Below are 19672 nucleotides of genomic sequence, written 5' to 3'. Positions count from 1 at the left end.
ACTATGTTATTTCACGGAAATTAAATAAACAGATTCAAAATTTCAAACATTATGAAATACAGATTCTGCTGTATCCAGGCTGACATATCCTCTTCCAAACGTAGCAAGTGATTTCACCCCAGCTACAAAATCTTTTATGATCAAGAAAATTATAGTCTGGCCTCATGGTACTGGCATTATAAGTCAGATAGTTGGAAGACTGGGGAAGGAAAATCACAAATTGAAGACTTCCATAAGCTGTAATTGAGTTCAAGGCCAGCTTGGACAACTTAATTTCAAAATAATAATAAAAAAAAATACAACAGTGAAAGAGACATCGTCGAGTGGTATAACACGTGAAGGTCCCCAAGTTCAATGTTCAGTATGGAAGATAGCAAGGTCAAAAGACAGGAATGAAGGAAAGATGGAAATCTGTGTGTTAGATAGCTTGAAGCCTTGCCAGCTTGTGTTGTTAAGAGTTGATTACATGACTTTCAGGATTCTGTACAAGCAATGACTATATATGTGCACATTTAAAATGAAAGTAACCTGAAAACAACTTGCATTGCTTGTTTTTCCCTGAAGCAATGTGCAACACATGCCATGTGTTTGGGTAATGATTTCATCCCTGCCCTTTTCTACCAATGAAAATTACTTCATGGTGACTAGCTTCCTGAGTTCTTTGTATATTTTGGAGCCTAGCCCTTTGTCAGATGGGCAAAGAACAGAGAAGGAGAGCTAAGGAAGAGATACCTGGTTAGAGGGAGCTGTTTGGGGCTTAATGAGAAACCTGGCATTAGGGAAATTCCCAGGAATTCATGCAGAAGACCAGCAGCTAAGAATCCATGCAATAGTAGAGGAGCTACCTTAAATGACCGTCCCCTATAATGAGATTGATGACTACTTTAAATGCTATCATAGAGCCTTCATCCAGTGGCTAATGGAAGCAGACACCCACAGCTAAGCACTGAGCCAATCTCCTGGAATCCACTTGTAGAGAGGGAGGAGTGATGAGCAAAGAAGTCAAGACCAGGCTGGAGAAATGCACACAAACAGCTGATCTGAACAAGGGGGAGCTCATGGTCCCCAGTCTGAGAGCTGGGGAACCGACATAGGACCAATCCAGATACCCTGAACGTGGGTCAGTTGGGGAGCCTGGGCAGTCTATGGAGTCTCTGGCAGTGAAATTGGCATTTATCCCTAGTGCATGAATGGGCTTTGGGAGCCCATTCCCACTCCCTATGGAGAGATACTCTCTCAGACTAGATACATGGGAAAGGGCTTAGGTCCTTCTCCAAATGATGTGACAGACTTTGATGATCCCCCATGGGAGGCCTTACACTCCCTGAGGAGTTAATTGGGGGAAGATGGGGAAATGGTTATGGGAATGGGAGAATAGGAAGGAGAAGGAACTTGGATTGGTATGTAAAATATAAGATAGTCTTTAACTAAAATATTAATAAGAAAATCACTCTGGTCAATTACCAGCATTTATTATTGTTTCCTATTTTGTATAAAATATTTTATTTATCTTGAATACCTTCATTTACTTATATTCAGATTGAGGACATTGAAACATACAAAATAAGAAGATAAATTAACTACATCTCTTTATCGCAGGACCTTGAAACAATTTCTGATAGCTATTCACTGGATAGACTTGGGATTCTCAGTATAAAAAGGCCCTTTCCCGAGATCTGTTTGTAATCTTTATTTTTTAGTTTAAGAGATGAGACTGTATAGACATAGACTTCAGGGAATATTTGTGTAGGGAATAAAGACGAGAGAGTAGTACTCTTTTGACCACCCCTTATCAGAACATAGTCCATCTAAATACCCATAGCTTAATTTTCTCTTAACCAAGGGACATCACTGAAAAAAGATGCCTTGTTCAACATTTCTCTTAGCTCTTTTGCAGTGGAATGATGAAACATATCTGGGAGAGTACCAATAAATTGGATGATAGAGATCGCAATAGCCTGGAACAACTTGCTCCATCTAACTAAAGTGAATTTTAGAGAGGCAGATGCAACGTCAGCACTTAAAAGAGGAGAGTGTAAAAGTACATGAGGGACATATGGTTTAACTGCAGGGTAGTTTCTTCCTTTTCTTCAAAGTGCTTGTTGAAAAAATAATGAAGCGAAACCTGAAAGTTCTGAGGTTACTTCTGCCTTTTTTTTTTTTTTTTTTTTTTTTTTTTTTTAGCCTCAACCACATAGTACATTTGTTAATAATAATATGTACAGAGTAATCAAAGCCTAAATATAACCTGCTCTGAATACAGTTATTCAGACACTGAGGCACTGATATAGAAACGGGATGCAAAAATTCAGTGAAAAACTATATCCACCCACCATAGGACACTGTGGTGATTTGAATGAAAATGACCACTATAGGTTGCAGAGAGGCATTATTTGGAGGGATTAGGACTTGTGGTCTTGCAGTAGGAAGTGTGGTCTTGTATCGGCTCCGGGGCTTCAAATGCCTGGTGAGACCCAGTCCCCCCCACCCCATCGCTATCTTTCTCTTTCCCTCTCCCTCTTACTGCTGTCTGTTGGTCCAGATGTAGAACTCCAACACCATGTCTGTCTATGTGCCACCATGTTTGCATAATAATGGACTAAACCTCTGAATGTTTTCCTTTAAAAGAGTTGTCATGGCCATGGTGTCTCTTCACAGCAAGAAACCCCCCCCCCAGACAGACAATGAAGTAATTCGACTGTCTAGATAAGAGAACCATATTTGCCTTCCTGAGAAAATGGGCATGAGAGGTTCATAGACAGTGTAACAAAGTAAACTGAGCCCATTTATATTTGGAGGAATGCTGGAGTATAACGTCTGCTGACATGGACTTGACTAGTGGTATCATGATTACTAGTGGCTTGTCTTGATAAAAACCAATAGCTAACATAACCTCAAGTTCTTGATCTATCATAGAGAACTGAAATAAAACATGTCAAGTAGCATTCATACACTTGAATGGATGTGTATGTGGGATGTGTGTGATGTGTGAGACGGTCAGGGAATCAGATTGTTATCGTTTTGGCAACAGACTCATGCTCTCTGGAAAAGCAGCAAGCATTCTTAACCGTGAAAAATCTGTCCAGCCTCGTGCAACGATTATTGTTGTGGCTGGAATGTAAATGTCCCTTTTAAACTTGCATGTATTGAAGCCATTGTTCCTAGCTGGTAGTGTTTTTAAGAAGGAAGTAGATCATGGGGATGCTGGCTTCATAAACGCATTAATCTGCTGAATTCATGCTGTGTGGGCTATTAGATTGTGGGGTCTATTTGGAGGAAATAAATCACTGGAAGTCTGCCTCTGGAAGCTGCACTTTGACTCTTGATGCCTCAGCTTTTATCCTTTCCTACCCTTTCGCAAAAGCAAGCTGTCTCATGATGAGCTCAGGAACGGCATAGCCAACTGTGTTCTGAAATATTCAAAGCATGGGTTCAGACAAAATGCATCTCCTTTTACGTTGTTTCTTGCAAGCATTTTTTTATGCAGCTACAGATCATGGTTGGCAGATATATAAGTATACATGAGAATATTCAGCATCTGCCATGCCTCCCTGTGTGTGTGTGTGTGTGTGTGTGCAAGTGTATATGTATATATATAACATGTGTGTGTGTGTGCATGTATGTTTATGTGTGTGTGTTTAACCAATAAAATTTAAGAGTAAAGATTGTTTTAAATTAGTTAATTACTTGCATATCACATTGTCTCATAAAGTGGCAAAAATTTCACATATGTCATGGGATGGTGTTTCTTACTTACCTATAAAGAGCAGACAGTGGCCTCTTGTTTCCAGGTTTTGGTCTGTATGGTTTGGGTTCCCCTGCCATGTTAATATCTGAAAATATAAAACAGCATTTTTTAAAATAGCACGATAAACAATTTGGAAACACTGTATCTTGGGATTCTTATTTTTTTTTCTACTTACTTATGCAAATCCTTTTACTACATTTATTTATTGAGTAATTTATACTGTGTGTCTATGTGTGGTATTTTTTATGTGGTGCTTACATTTTGTTAGTGTGCATGTAAACACATATACAGGAATACATGTGCACATACATGGAAACCCTTGGTCCCCATCTGGTGTTTCCCCCTGATTTTTTTTGAAACAGGGTCTCTTACTGAACATGAGGTATGAAGCTCATCAGTTAGGCAAGGTGCTCTGGCAAATTAGCTCCATGCATCCCTTTGCACCAGTGCTGGAATTATGGGAACATCCCTGCCTCCCCAGTCCTTTCACGTGGCTTCTGAGAACTCAAAATCAGATTTTCATGTTTCTGTGGCAGATGTTTTACCAGCTAAGCAATTTCTTCATTCGTCCATACACAAATCTTATATGCTATTCTCTCTAAAAGACGTGGAAACTCCTCCTTTACATGGGACACGGTGGGAATTGTCATATCCACACACAAAGACAAATTAGACTCTTGTGTGTCTGGGTTTTATACCCCGCTGGGTATAAGAAAGAAAGGAAGGATTGAAGCAAATAAGAAATATAACATGTTGGAATATGGTATGTTGTGGAAAAAGTGTTGAACAATGAGAGAAAACTCAAGATGTGTGATGGAGACAAAGATAATGAGAACCCTTCTTATTTGTGAATTATTTGAGACCTCAATAATAATAAGTACTTGTATGGCATATATCTCTGTTCCTAAAGTTATTAATTTCCATCATTACATTGTCACCACGCTTACCATATTTACTGAGGAAGAAACAAAATAACACAATTAATTTCACAGCATAAATTTAATGATATATATTTCCAAGGTTGTCACATCCTGAACTGAAAACGTGACCAAGAGTCTGAGATTGAAAAGACAATATTGCATAGAATTTCCAATCTTTTTCTTAAAAGAAATGTTCAGCTTTTAAGAAATTAGAAATTTGGGGGCTTTAAAGTCTTATGTACCTCAGGATGGATGTCCTCATATTCATGGTACCCCTGTATCAGTTTTCAGTTTCCATTATAATTTGTCACCATTATAGACTTCTTAATGAAAACTATTATAATAATTGGGTATTTAAAAGGATAAGTATAAAGCTGAATTCCTACTTTTCACTCTTAAAAAAAAAACAATATTTAAACATGAAAGCTAAAATATGTAAAATTTAAGTGATAAGGAAATGATAATTCATTTATGAGCTCAAAATACGAATGATGATCTTAAACTAGACATAAAAATAACACTTGTCTTAAAATGCATTTATGAATTATATTACATTAAATTATTATGATTTTTTCCTCATCAAAAGTCACCTAAAGGCCATAGAAATAAAAAAAGAATCTTTGACAAAGTATTTGTTTCTTGAGCATATAAATATGTCATCTTCATCACAGGAAAATGAGTCAAAGAACTAAAAATAAATTTGGTAAAAACAACTAGTAACTTCACTTTATAGAAAAAAAATGTGGTAAGTAAAAATTTCTTATTATCATCAGTAATTGAAGATGTAAGTACATGTGGGTCACTGACTTCACATTTTACAGACAGATAACAGCAAGTATTGGCTGGCTAGGTTTTGGAACAAGTGGGACACATATATAATGTAGGTATTGGTATAAATTAGTGAGGCTACTTGGGACATAATTTTGCAGTTTTAAATAAAGGTTATTGTTTGAAATTGAATAATCGGTTATGAAAGCAGATACAGAGATCCACAGCCAAGAACTGAGCGGAGCTCCAGAAGTCCTATTGAAAAGAGAGAGGAAGGATTTGAATGAGCCATAGTGTTCAAGGTCATGAGGAGAGATCCCACAGAAAGAACTCAGGGACTGTGGGCAAACAGCCAGGGAGCCAGTATGGAACCTAACTAGGCCCTCTGCATGTGGGTCACAGTTGTGCAGCTCGATCTGTTTGTGGAGTTCCTAGCAGCGAGACCAGGACTTGTCCCTGGCTCTTCAGTTAGTTGGCTTTGGGGAATTCATTCCCCATGCTGGAATGCCTGGCCCAGCTCTGATGCAGTGGGAGGAGTTAGGAGTGCCTCAGCTTGACATGCCAAGCTTTTTTGACCCCTATGGGAGTTCTGCCCCTTTGTGAATGGAGACAGAGGAGTGGATGGGGATGAGTAGATGGGAGATTGGGGGGGGCAACAGAAGGAGAGAGGGGAAACAGGTTGGTATATAAAGTAAATAAAAAAATATAAACATATTGAATCATGAATCATCAAATAAATTACTGCATATGTATATCGTGTGACTTGAGAAAGACTGTTCCGGTAAGACACTTACAGGTAATTACACTTACAGGTAACAGGATAGATTCTTTGTACAGTTTTAGAAAAGGCATCATCTATAACAGAAAAATAAAGAGAAGTGGAGAGAGGACTGGAACTACAGGCAACAACATTGTTCTCTTGATGCGCTCTAGATTCACAGCACTGAACAAAATTAATGCCACTGAAGAACACTGACGGTGTAAGTTATTTAAATTAAGATGCAAACGGAAGGACTACTTAGGAACGAATTGTATGTAATTAGACTAATGGAAAGAAAGTAGAGATAAAGAATGAATTCACCAAAAGACTACCTCTAAAAGGTTAGTTTTGGGGAGGCCATCAAGAACTTTGAGATCAAACCACAGAGCACTGATAGAGGACATGTATTAGCCTCCTTGTATTATTCTTTTCAACAAATGTTTTATTTCTGTTACGTGGGATAGTGGATAACTAACATTTACAAGGAAGGTGAGAATAACAATGACAATATGTGTGTTATTGCATACCTGGTTCAGAACCAGCAGGGTTTAGTGAGCAAGTGCATTAAAGGGAGGTTGAGGGGTGGTGGAGAGAGGGTGATACATTTGGGGTGGATTATTGAGTATGAGGAAAGATTAGAAATCCCAGTGAAAACTTCAAATTTGATTCAAATTGGCTGTAATATACGACTCCCCCCTTGAGAATAAAACAAACAGGCAGTAAGTTCTTACGATTTGAAATAAGGCACTGTGAGTGTTGAGGCTGTTTGTAATTGTTTCTATGTGCTATAGTTGGAAAAAATAGAAATGAAAAATTGTAATGATGGCAGCAGAGTCTGCCTGTTTGTGACAATATGGTGATATCCATTGTATCTTTATATTTTAGATACCTTGACTTATAAAATGGTATCATCTTTGTAATTAAATAAAAACATGACACAAATCTGCCAATGAAAAATAGTCAGTATCCTTAAATTTTTTATAGTGTGCTGTCAATGGCTGTGAAAATATGCTTAAGAGTTGACAATATATTAAAACCAGTGGAAGTCTTTCATGACAAGCTGCTGCTGAATCTGTATTTCCAGACAAGATCAGCTTCCCATCAAAGACATTAAAAATGGACATGAGGGCCTGGAGAGTTGGCTCAGTACCTAAGAATACGTGTTACTTTTGCAGAGGTTTCAGGTTGGATTCCTAGCGTTCACACAGCAGCTCATAACCATGTAGCGGTTTTATTCCCTCTTCTGACTTGTGGGGGCAGCAAACATGCACATGATGTGCACACCATAAAATCTCATGAGACTCACGAGTTTCTTCTTAGCACACGACAGTCCTTGCATGTGGAATTTTCCTGCAACTACACAAAATTTATACTTAAATATGAATGTGTGTGTGTGTGTATGTGTGTGTGTGTGTGTGTGTGTGTCTGCAGTGCTTTGATGACCCTCACACCCAAAGTTTGGGTTTATGAACAGAGACGATTAATTTTGATTTAATTATTGGCATTATTGGCTCAAATTAACATGAGAAAATAGATAAAGTGAAGCTATGTTCCAAAGTTTTATCGATTATGCCTTAGACTCAAATGATTTAAACATGTCCCGATGGCCTAGTTACAACTATACTTTCCGTAGTAAGCTAAACAGCACCAGATATTAACTATCCTAAGATTTCATTTTTATTTGAACTAAATAAGCAAAACCATGATGCCATGACAAAAATAGAGGTAAAGCTGCGATACTGAAAAGAGTCAATGAGCTGAAACTAGATTGTGTTGAGGCAAATGAGACAGGTTTTATTCTGAAGTGTCTTTTCTCAGAAGCAAGAACCAGAGCAGGAAGAGACGCTCTGAGAACCCTCCATAGAAAACAACAGTCCCCATCACTTCTCCACTACGGCATGGGGCTGAAGATGAGAAGACTGTCCAACACTACCCCCAATGAATTCTCACTGTGGGCACCGACTTAACTTTTTAAAATCTTTCTTATTTATGTATCAATCCCAGTTCTCTCTCCCTCCCATGCACCCTGCTGAGCCCAATCCCATCCCTCCTCTGCTCTATTAGAGAAAGGGTGAGGCCTTCCATGGGGGATCATCAAAGTCTGTCACATCATTTGGGGCAGAGCCTAGGCCCTCTCACATGTATCTAGGGTGGGAGGGTATCCCTCTCTGGGGAATGGGTTTCCAATGTTCATTTGTACCTTAGGGATAAATACTGTTCCACTACCAGAGGCCCCATAGACTGCCCAGGCCTCCTAACTGACACCACACTCAGGGAGCCTGGTTCCATCCTATGCTGGTTTCCAGTCTCGGCACCGATTTAATTTTTGTCACACTGTTTTCATTTCTATTGTTTGTCCCTTTGACTATGAAGTTTTGAAGAGCTGTCATCATTTCACCCAAATTTTTTCTTCAGTACTTGCATTGTGTTTTGCTCAATCAATGTTCAGTGATTTAATTGCTAATATAAGGGATACAGGTCAGAGGATATGTCTTGTGCGGCGCTTATAATTCCAAGTAAGCTATATCAACACATTTGGCAAAGTGATAGTGACTTGAATCATGTTTTGATGATGCAGTTAGATAGGTTGCAAAATTAATTGTTCAATTTACAATAGGTTAGAAAAGTGCCATATTGTCTAATTCATACATGTTTAACTCAAAAGTTTTAAAAGCACCTGGAAGGATCCAGAATATTTTTGAATAGCACACTTGTTCACATTTAGCATAATACAGCTCTCTCACCTTCCTGGTTTGTAATATATCTGGATATTTTTAGATTTATTTATTTGCCAAAGATTCAAATGATTTTAAAGTTTAACATAATCTTATTAATCATACGTTATTTGGCTAATGTAGTAAACTGACAATCCATAACTATCTGATAACAACTTCTATATAATTAACCTTGGTGTAGAAGACATACCTAATATAACAGGATATCTAAATCTACAATGCTGCCCTCTAAATTGACAATGTTTTTCTGAGAAGTTACTTAAAAAGAAAATATTTATTCTGGGAGTTATTTCCCTCCTCTCTCCTGGTTTTAAATAGATATCTAAATAATTCAGTTATGGCATATAGACTGCCAAGAGTAGTCATTCACAGTATTTTATTGTTCACATTTAGAAGATTTAAGGACTCATTACCATTCAGTTGAATGAAAACGCAGGAGATAAAGAAAACTCTCTGTTATGTTTGACAAGGGAATGTATATAACCATATAGTACCCAAGTATAAGTCTATACCACTAAAACTCCCTTCTTTTCAGTCAATACTTCTGATCCCAAGAACACTGTGAAATATATAGTAGGAACGATCATTCTCTTTTTATACATATAGAATTTTAAATACTGAGATATAAATACCATTAGCTCTGATTACTACAAGCATTTTTATTACTGAGCATTACTGATAGTTTAAAGCAACCAACTATCAGAAAAGGACACAGCATGTCCCTGCAATGAGAGGGACTGCACCAGACTTACTCAATTTTCCTTTTCTTCCCGCATCATACTGCTTTTGACCAGATTTTGGAAGTCACACTTTCTAGACCGCTGAAGCTCAGTTCCCTGGTGGAAGCAGCCGCAGAGCAATGTGTTCTGAGTTGGAGGAGTCTAGTGCTATGGAGTGGGCAGGCATATGGCTAAGAGGGGCTTCAGGGAGACATGGCAGCACCTCTGTGAGAAGCACTCTGAACTTACCAGAGTGCTGCCTGAGATTTACTAGCCAGGTGGGTTTATGAACCTAAGGGTCACTTGATCTGCACAGAAGTGCTTGTTACTCAAGGGGGTGGGGTGGGGGAATGCACTGTTCTTGCAAATGCTAAGTACAGTTATCCTGTGCTCGATAATACCAAGCATTTTGAGCCAAAAGCTGAGAGTAAAAACACTTGTATATTGGAAAAGTAAATGGCTTTCTAATCTTGTTGTTTTTCTGTTCCCAGAATCAAACCTAGTTTTAGCATTTGAAATATGTCCTTAATAGTATGTTAAAATATTCACTGTTATGAGAGTGAAACTGTAGTCTGATTTTACTGGGCAGCCACTGAATTGTGACCACTTTAATGAGCCTGTGGACCTACTTTCATAAATTAGCTCTGACACAGCACTATGGCACATTGGCCTCTGGTTATTAGAATGCTAATGCAAAGATCACTGGCTGGCCAGAAGCCCATTTGTTACCAGAGAATGCTCTGTGCTCTGGGGTCTGCCTGCAAGGACAAATAAGAGTGGAAACTGGAACTTTCTCCTAATCACCTGCTAAGTCTGATCCTTGTGTTTCATTTACTGAGATTCATACTGATGTCTTCTCCAAGATAAAGTGAGAGACAAAAAAAAGGTACATGCATCTGAGACCCATTGGAAGTTATTACATTTTTCTAGATTTCACATTAACAATTGGTCTTTTTTTTTTTTTTTTTTTTTTTTTGAGAATTGAATACATGAGTACTGTATTTACATCATTTACATGGTGAGATTGTTGGAGAGAGGAGAAGGTGATGTTTCCCTCAAGATCCACAAGCTATTTAACAGAAACCTCAGTGCTAAGGCATTGGACACTTTCTTTCAAGTAATTCTTCATTGTGGGGAGTTCTTCGCTTTTGCCTATGGTCACTGAATTTGAAGGTAAGATTCTGTTTTAGAAGACACCAAGAGTTTTGGGCACAGGATTTGAAGGAACTGAGCTGGAATTTATCTAGAAGACTCTTGCCTGAAAGCCTTGGTGCTTTGCAAGATTCCAAGAGACAGAAGCAATGAAAGGCCCACCGGGTATATAGCCTACGAATCACAACGGCAGGGCTTGTAATGTACCACAGTAGGGCATCGATGGCACTGGAATCTCAGGTGATGAAATGATGCTTACTAAGGCCCGCTCAGTAGGAGGGAACTCATACCTTTTACCATAAACTTAATTTAGAGCGTTTAGCTGGTGAGGTTGTACGCCTGGAGGAGAACTCATACTGTCAAACTTCTTTTCTAAATCAATAGGGTTTGTAACAGTATTCTAAATATTATGTTCATATCTGCAGGTAAGAGTAGCTCTCACCCCTTCTCAAGAATGTTATTCTTACAGCAGATGGAGGCTATTGCAGAGATCCACAGCTGGGCAGAATGTAAGTGACCTTGGGTGTCCAACTCAAGTTGAGACATTTAATATGTAACTTTTACATAAAGAGTTAAAATAATGAATAACAACTGTTGAATACAGAAAGCATGCTGAGAGCTGGGGAAAGCATGAGGTCAATTAATATCCTTATGAGGGTGGTAGAGAGTGGCAATGAGCCAGTTGTTACCTCACACCTGAAATGAATAGTATCGAGGATGTAAACTTCACATCCCCTGAGCACCTTGCTTCATTCTCTGGATAAAAATGTGCTACAGGGTCCCTTTTTGACCCATGAGATGATTACATTCAAGATACCAATTCTAAATGTAGATTTTGTTTTTCACAGAACCATGTCCCTTACCTGTGAGAGAGTTCAATCTACTAATTAAGTAGAGACACAAAATTCTGCCCCTCCTTTTCCTTAATCTGCTTTTTGATCAAAGCTCCATGAGTCAAAATGCCTTAAATTTGTCTAAAAACATCATGAAACTTGAAACTGTTAGACTTCAGCATGAGTTTAACCAATTGCTATTCTACCTTAAAGTTACTTAACAGAGAACACAGCACGCTTTCATACAAGTTGTAAAGCAAACACCAAATGGTCATAATTACAAAAGTAGAGCATGCTTAATTACTAAGAAATGCAATTTGGTTAGCTATTTTCCCATTATTTTTCATTTTAATTTCATAGGTAAATTTTCAGAAGAATTATTTTAAATTCCATGAACATCTTTATTTCTACTGAGTCTGAAATTAAAGATGACATTTTTTTTATTGAGATCAATTCTCCAGAACCAAGTTAATCAACCATGAAATTTAGATAAATAATTTCTATTGGCACTCTGAATATGTTTAGGACTCTATTCTCATAGCATCTGTGGTAGTCTGCTGAAAACCTGTGCAAGAGTGGTAAAAAAAATATCATTTGACCATAAACTGAGGAGGGCTCATGGAGATCCACCATTGTTGACAGACTATTGAGAGTAATTGACTCCTGGGAGAAGAGGGAGTGATTTAATTCAGTTATGAAGCAACTGATAGATTGTTCATGGTCCAGTGAAAAAATCCATTACCTATGCTCATGCAAACATGCATAATTAAACTCAGTAGTGCACATACACACACACACACAAACACAAACTTGTGCAAATATACACACTCCCCCTCCACACTCATACACACACTCATATATACACACACATATATTCACACATTACACACATTCACTCTCTCTCACACACTAGCACACAGATACACTGGTGTGTGGGCATGCTCTCTCTCTCTATCTCTCTCTCACACACACACACACACACACACAAACACACACACACACGCACGCACACACACCCAAAAAACCATACAAACAAACAAGTAAACTTTCAAAGTAGGAGGGGAATTGTTGAGAAGCAAACGGAGTTTCCCTGGGAGAGGGAGGGTATTGAGAGAAGGTTTTGGTAAACACAATTTATGATACACATGAATTAAAGTGTCAAAGTGTTATGAACTGTATGTAGTGAAACATAGTGAGACCCTGTCTCAAAACAACACCCCTAATTTTGTCTTATGTATATCAAATACATTTAGCAGCTCTGACTTTACTGCATGCACCACAATGGTTCGTTTGCAGACACAAAAATAACTATTTAAATTAAATTCAATAAAAAAATAAATCTGGATTTAACTGACAACATTCACATTTTGACACTAATAAAAGAGAGACGTCAATGTGAATGTTTTCTTCTCTCTGTTCATTTCTTTTCATATGTGCATGTGTGTATTCTCCCTACTTAGGTTCTTATTTATGGCTCCAACTATTTGCAGCACTTCAATTGGCTTGTCAGGCATTTTATTATTTACACATGAACTACTAAGATGAGATTTAGGAGCCAAATATATTTTCTGCAGAGTAGCACACAGCCCTGACTCAGCACTTAGCAAACATGCAGCATCTTCATTATGTAACAACTGTGAGAAATGCGGCATCCAGGTTCTACCTCTGTCAATCATTATCTGTGCTTTGACAAGATGCTGGGTGATTGAAATACACATTTCAGAAAGTGATGCTTCATAACAACATGTTTCCTTTAGGTATTATTATTATTATTATTATTATTATTATTATTATTATTATTATTTGAAGGTTGTTTGACAGTTTCCTAGATTTATGTAAAGAATTTTAGTTACATTTTCTTCTCATTCCCCTCATTTGCTCTACTGGAGTCCTTTCTCCCAACAATCCCCTGCTACTTTCATGTGTGCTTTTAATAATATTCAGCCCTTGGAATTTAATTGCAATTCTTGCTCTGACATATGTGGTAAGTTATTTACTTTAATGAGCGTAACTCATCCATGGCTAAAAATAGTGACATTCTTTCCCTCACAATCTTCGACTGCCAGCATTAGCCTCTTATGGAAAGGTGGATCCTGGTGACCCCCTCCCACCCTATCCATGTGTTGCTGAGTCTTGTAAAGTGAGTTCATGAGTGCAATGGCAACCCCAAGTTCAGATGTCCTTTTTTTTTCTGCATGTATCAACAGTCTTACTCAGCTATAGTTTAAAGTCCAAAGTTTTAAAGGATTTAGCTGTGACTGAGAAAAAAGAACTTTCATGTGCACTCTTGAAACTGTTTTGCTAAAGAGTTAGAGTATAATAATCCCAGCTTAATACCATCTTTGAAGATTATAGTAGTTGCTTCAGTGTTTATCATTTAATATGGTTGGTATCTTCAAACAGGCACACAAATGTGCAAGGATTTTGTACTGTGGTCCTTTGCTATTGGATTTCCTTTAAAAAATTGATAAATACTACATTATTTATGTAGGATATCACTAAAAAGAAGCATTTATCAATAGTGTGAACTATTATTAAAACAGTATATTCTAGAGATGAACCATCATTTTAATGTAAAATGTACATATGATCTATTATCAAGTGACCAAGTATTTTGCATTTTTCTTTTTTAGAATAGATCGGTTTTATTCTGTCAATGGGCATGTGTAAATCAGAAACTCAATAATTTAAAACTTAAATCATTAATTCATTAATAGCTTGAGACAGGGTTCCATGTATTACAGATTCTTCTTTAATGTCAGGTCTTCATGCTACTTTTTTCCTAAATGTTGGTATTACAATTTGTGCTGACAACTCTTATACAGAATTTCAGGAGATGGGTAGACTTTAAAGGGTCCTTTAGACTGAAAATATAAACCCAGTATGTGTTAAAATAATGAGCCAAAGTAAAGTAAGGATAAGGACATGTAGAACATGTAAGATTCCATCAGATAATATTCCCCCAAAGTGCTGCCGAGTCAAATATGGAAATCTCAATATACTCCTTTCTGTGTCCATACCACATATTTAGCCACTTCTTTCCTACCATCATTCCCATACTATTGTAGCTACAATAAACTGTTAAAAGATTATAGAACATGCTTTTCACTATATTTAGACATTTGTCTCTCCATTGGCTTAGCCTCCCCCTTCATCATTCATGAATCAATTCATTTATCTTTCACTGCTCTGTTGCTGTTATTTTATGCTCACTGCATATTAATGCAAGCTCTTAGTTCTGCCCACACCTCACTCAACCTCCTAATTTAATATTTATAATTCAAAATTCAAAGCCTTTATCTCCTCTTAATACATAGTCATATGTTATAATTACTGTCTTTTGTTTATTGTTATGACGTCTGCTTCCTATCCAAGGGAGGATAGTGATTTTTTAGTTATTCATGAATATTTAGATTTTTTTAGTTATTATTTAAAAGGATCTAGATTAGATCACCAGCACCTGTAATAGTGTTTGGTTTGGATACGTGTTGACCTTGTGAATAAATTAATCAGGGAATATAAGTGTATTATATAAGCTTCTGTAGCAACATAGCTGAGTAATGGACAACATTAAAATAGGAAGGTCTTTGTGATTTAGCATCAGAATTGAATATTTTCTTGAAAAGAAAAATGCTTTTTTAACAAAAAGTATTAAAATTGCATAGCTTTGAAAATTAATTATTGAGTAAATAACTTTGCAAGCCACTAACTCTATAAAATATAACTAAATATTATTAAAATATTTTCTTTTTACTTATAAGGAAACATTAGCAGTAACATTGATAGATTATTTTAATATTCACAATGGTGTAATTGGTGCTTTCTATGTTTTAGTTATTTTTTATTTAGAATACTTGTTTTACATACAATGTGAGAGGTTTTTGTTTATTTGTTTTTGAGAAAGAGTATTACTGTATAGCCCTGATAGGTATGGGATTCCTACACAGGCCATATTGTTTTCAAATTCATAGAGCTCTACATAACTTTGCCTCCTGAGTGCTACGATTAAAAACATGAATGACCTTCTTTTACTTTGGCATGAAGTATGACAAATTTATTTACCTCATTTGTGGTTTTCATAAGCCCTGGCAAATATTTTTAGTATTGTATTTTACCATTTGTTGTCTTGATACTGCGTCTGAGTTGTGAAGACATTTTTAATTAAAAGAAAGTACTTCTACTATAGATAGTACTTACAAAGTGAAAGTTTCCTTCTTAAGTTTACATTGATATGTGCAAGCACTTCAGTCCAAATATCTGCATTGTTATTGTTATTAATTTTTTTTTAAATCAGAGTACATTCCATTGGCAATTAGACACCATTTAGGAAAATTGTCCAAACGTCTTTTCTCTTGGAAACTGTAGGTGCCTCCTAATCAGCATTAACAATGTCACTCTTCTCAGCTGTAGAGATGTAGGAAATGAAGTCAAAGACTTTTGCTCTAAAATCAAGAGACTTCTCTTAAAGCATTAATAATATACTTCAAGAATCAACAGCCAGTTTGTATTATGTAAAAAAAAATATCTATTTTCAATAAAAGGAAGAAAGAAAAAATCAGAATCAATAGAAGATGTGTTGAAAGTAAAGAGAAACATGATTAACTGTTTAAAGAAATTAGTTCGTTCATGAGTATATTAAAAATTATTAAAAACATAATAGAGTTAAAAATGAAATTGTTAATAAAAACGATTAAATCTCATATTTAGGAGCTTTCACAGTTTTCCTTAGTTCTGTAACAACAAGTTCATCATTTGCTTTATGAGATCCTTCTTAGTTATGAATAGTTTCTTGGTAAGATTTGAGAGCAGGAGAACTAAGTCTGCAGCTCAAGGTCACCCTGAGGACCCACGTGTTTAACAGAAAGAACACTGTCCGTGGTGGTCGGAAAGAAAATGTCCCCCATAGTCTCACAGGGAGTGGTAATGCTATCAGCTGTGGCCCTACTGGAGCAGGTGTGGCACATTTGGGGGATGTGGGTTTTGAGGTCTCAGATGCTCAAGCCGGGCTTAGTGTGCTGGCTGCGGAGCCAGATGTAGAAGTCCCAGCTACCTCTCCAGCACTATATCTGCCTGCCTGCTTGCCATAAGGACTGTTAGTATGTAGGCATCTGGAGCTCTGGCAAGATACACCTTCAGCTGCTGCCACTAAGAGCATCTCCTGTGCCTATTCAATATAGTCTGTTCCTTCCCCCTCCCTCCCTCCCTCCCTCCCTCCCTCCCTCCCTCTCTCTCTCTCTCTCTCTCTCTCTCTCTCTCTCTCTCTCTCTCTGCCTCTCTTTTCTCTCTCCAATTTCTCCTGTACTTGGAAACCAGTCTCTCCACTCACCCTTTTTATAGTCCTTTTTCCTTAATAAAAACCCCTCTGCTTCAACTCTGCCCCATGGCATTTTCTCTCCCAAGCCACATTTTTAAAGTTACAACAATAACAATGGCAATGGACCAAACTTTTAAACTGTAAGCTAGCCCCAGTTAAATGTTTTCCTTCATAAGATTTACCTTGGCCATGGTGTCTCTTCCCCACAAAAGACACCCTAAGACACTGCCCAAAATTGTTCTACCACCTCCACGGATATGTTACGATTATTTCTGACTTCGGTGATACATCCCTTAAACTATAGCAATCCAATCCACGTTGGAGAAGGAATTGTACGTTGACCTCCTTGGCAGCTGTGAATTACGGAAGGAGAAAAGCTGGCCTGTTTCTCTCCATGGGATTCTGAACCAAGTGCAGTAACCATGCACCCTGAGTTAGTGTTGACTGGATTTAAGTGAAAATTCAAATGGACCAGGACCCAGAGAGAGCATGGGCCTGTGTGAATATGAATGAGTGCAAGTGTGAAAACATGAATATTGAATATGTGTGCAGCCCCTCATAGGTCACATTTACAGAGGCATGGCATTCATTATTCAAGACCTACTAGAGATTTACTATTATGTAGTAAAATATAAATTTTTGGTTGCTTAAATTTACAATCATTATCTCTAATGAAGGTGTTACACAGAGCTGAACTACAGAGAGAAAGCTACTGAGTATAGCCTGTATGAATTGTATGGATGATGAACATATTTCTCTAAGGAAACAAACCATTAAAATATTTACTATTTAAAAATGTCTTGGTTTTTAAGCATACAACTTCTGGTCTGTAAGTTTTTGTTTCCAGCACCACTGTGCAGAATGGGGTATGTGTTCACCACACTCAGTTATATTCCAGCATGATATAAAAGGATTGCCTTGCACGATGTCCTGGGTACAGCAGTTAGCTCTTGATTGTTTATTATAGTTAACACAATAAACAAATGGTGATCATTTCAAGAAAAGTCTGCATTTGTTCATTTCGGGCCAAATTATGAAGCAAAACTGAGAAATAGAAGCTGTGAATACTTAGGGCTCAGTGCATTTTATTGTTACTTATTACTGTGACCAGTTAAAATAAATGCCCACAAATTATGTGACACTCCTAGTAGGCAGAAGGCAGATCAGTTCCCTGGAGAACTATAGATTTTTGTACTTAGGAATATATTAAACTACACAGCAAAGGGAAATTAACCTAACTTCTAGAGCATGGGTCTAGTCTGATTTACTGAGATAGAGTCAAAAGAAATTAAGAAACGCTTTAAGTTAAGAAGAGGAAATAAAAGATCAGAGCACCACTGCTGGCTTTCCACTAGTGAGGAAATCCAGAAAACTCTAGAAGCTTGAAAAGACAAGCAAGCACACTTGACTTTTTGTCCCTTTAGGCAAGTGCAATCCTAAAACAAGCATCATTTCTCCTTGGAATCCTGTCTAGGTGAATACTCCAATCTCTAGAACCATCACTTTACTCTCTCTCTCTCTCTCTCTCTCTCTCTCTCTCTCTCTCTCTCTCTCTCTCTCTCTCTCTCTCTCTCTCTCTCGTGTGTGTGTGTGTGTGTGTGTATGTGTGTGTGGTGTCCACAGAGATCAAAGAAGGAAGGTGTCAGATATCCTGGAACTGGAATTATAGGGAGTCATGAGCTTTCCTTCTGTGTGTGTGCTGGAATCTTAACTTAGGTTCCCTGGAAGAGAAGTAAGATCTCTTAATGGCTGAGCTATGACCCAGATAACTGATGGGTGATGTCATTTTGTAAATATGTTTCTCAAATTGGTTAATGAATAAAACACTGTTGGCCAATAGGAAAACAAGATAGGCGGGACTAGAAGACAAGGAGGTTTCGGGAAGAGGTAGGAGAAGATTCAAGATGAGGATGTAGAGTAGAACGCCGGATCTTCTCTCCAGTAAGATAAGACCACGTGGAAATACTTAGATTCATAGAAATCGGTTAATATTTAAGACAGAGCTAGCTAATAAGTAATGCTATTAACAGGCTAACAGCTTTATATCTAATACAGTGTCTCTGTGTGTTATTTGGGGCTGGCGTTGTGGTGGGGCCAGACTGGCAGGGAAAAACAACTCTTAACAGATAACATCTATTATATTTAAGCAATTAAATTAATTTTTATTTGCTACAGAAGCAAGAGAAACTCGATGTCATCTCCATCTTCATGGAGAATGCCATTCTCTACTGCCAAAGTGTTGGCTGGAATCAACAGGTTTTTTCAAATTGATAGAATGGTACAGAAAACAGGATGGTAAGAAACTTCTGAGACCCATATAATATGCTCTTTTGTTCACTGGGGTTTTAAAAGGAGCTGGCTTTGCTTTTGGTGTGAAGAAATCACATGGTAAATAAAAATCGAGGAAGAACGGAGAGAGTATCTCCACCCTGCCAAACCTTTATCTCCATTGCATAACTGAGGTCACACTTGAAAGAGATAAACAAGAACCTTTGTGAATTCTGTCCTCAGATTACTGGCCCATACTGTAAGTGGGATAATAAATGTTGGGTTCATTTTATGCTCTGTGCTCTGGGAAAACTAGTTATGCACTAGTAATAGAACTGCCCTAAAGTTGTAATTTAGTCACTAAACAGAAATCTGCACCGAAAGCTCATTAGAAGAGTATTACTCTTTCCCTCCCCCCATCTAAACTCTCATATGAATATGCACATTCCATTGGA

General features: G+C 37.5%; 1 protein-coding gene across 1 annotated transcript in view; it reads right to left on the bottom strand.

The window, feature by feature from the left end:
* Positions 1–19672, bottom strand: part of Ralyl (RALY RNA binding protein like) — a 519057-nt gene that overhangs the window by 121648 nt on the left and 377737 nt on the right. Inside the window, exon 3 of the mRNA XM_051196821.1 lies at positions 3758–3833. Within this exon, the coding sequence (XP_051052778.1) occupies positions 3758–3833 (76 nt within the window). The remainder of the gene's footprint in view (positions 1–3757; positions 3834–19672) is intronic.

Source organism: Phodopus roborovskii, unplaced genomic scaffold, assembly GCF_943737965.1.
Source record: "Phodopus roborovskii unplaced genomic scaffold, PHOROB, whole genome shotgun sequence".
Lineage (NCBI taxonomy): Eukaryota > Metazoa > Chordata > Mammalia > Rodentia > Cricetidae > Phodopus > Phodopus roborovskii.
This window is presented reverse-complemented; position numbering and strand designations above follow the sequence as displayed.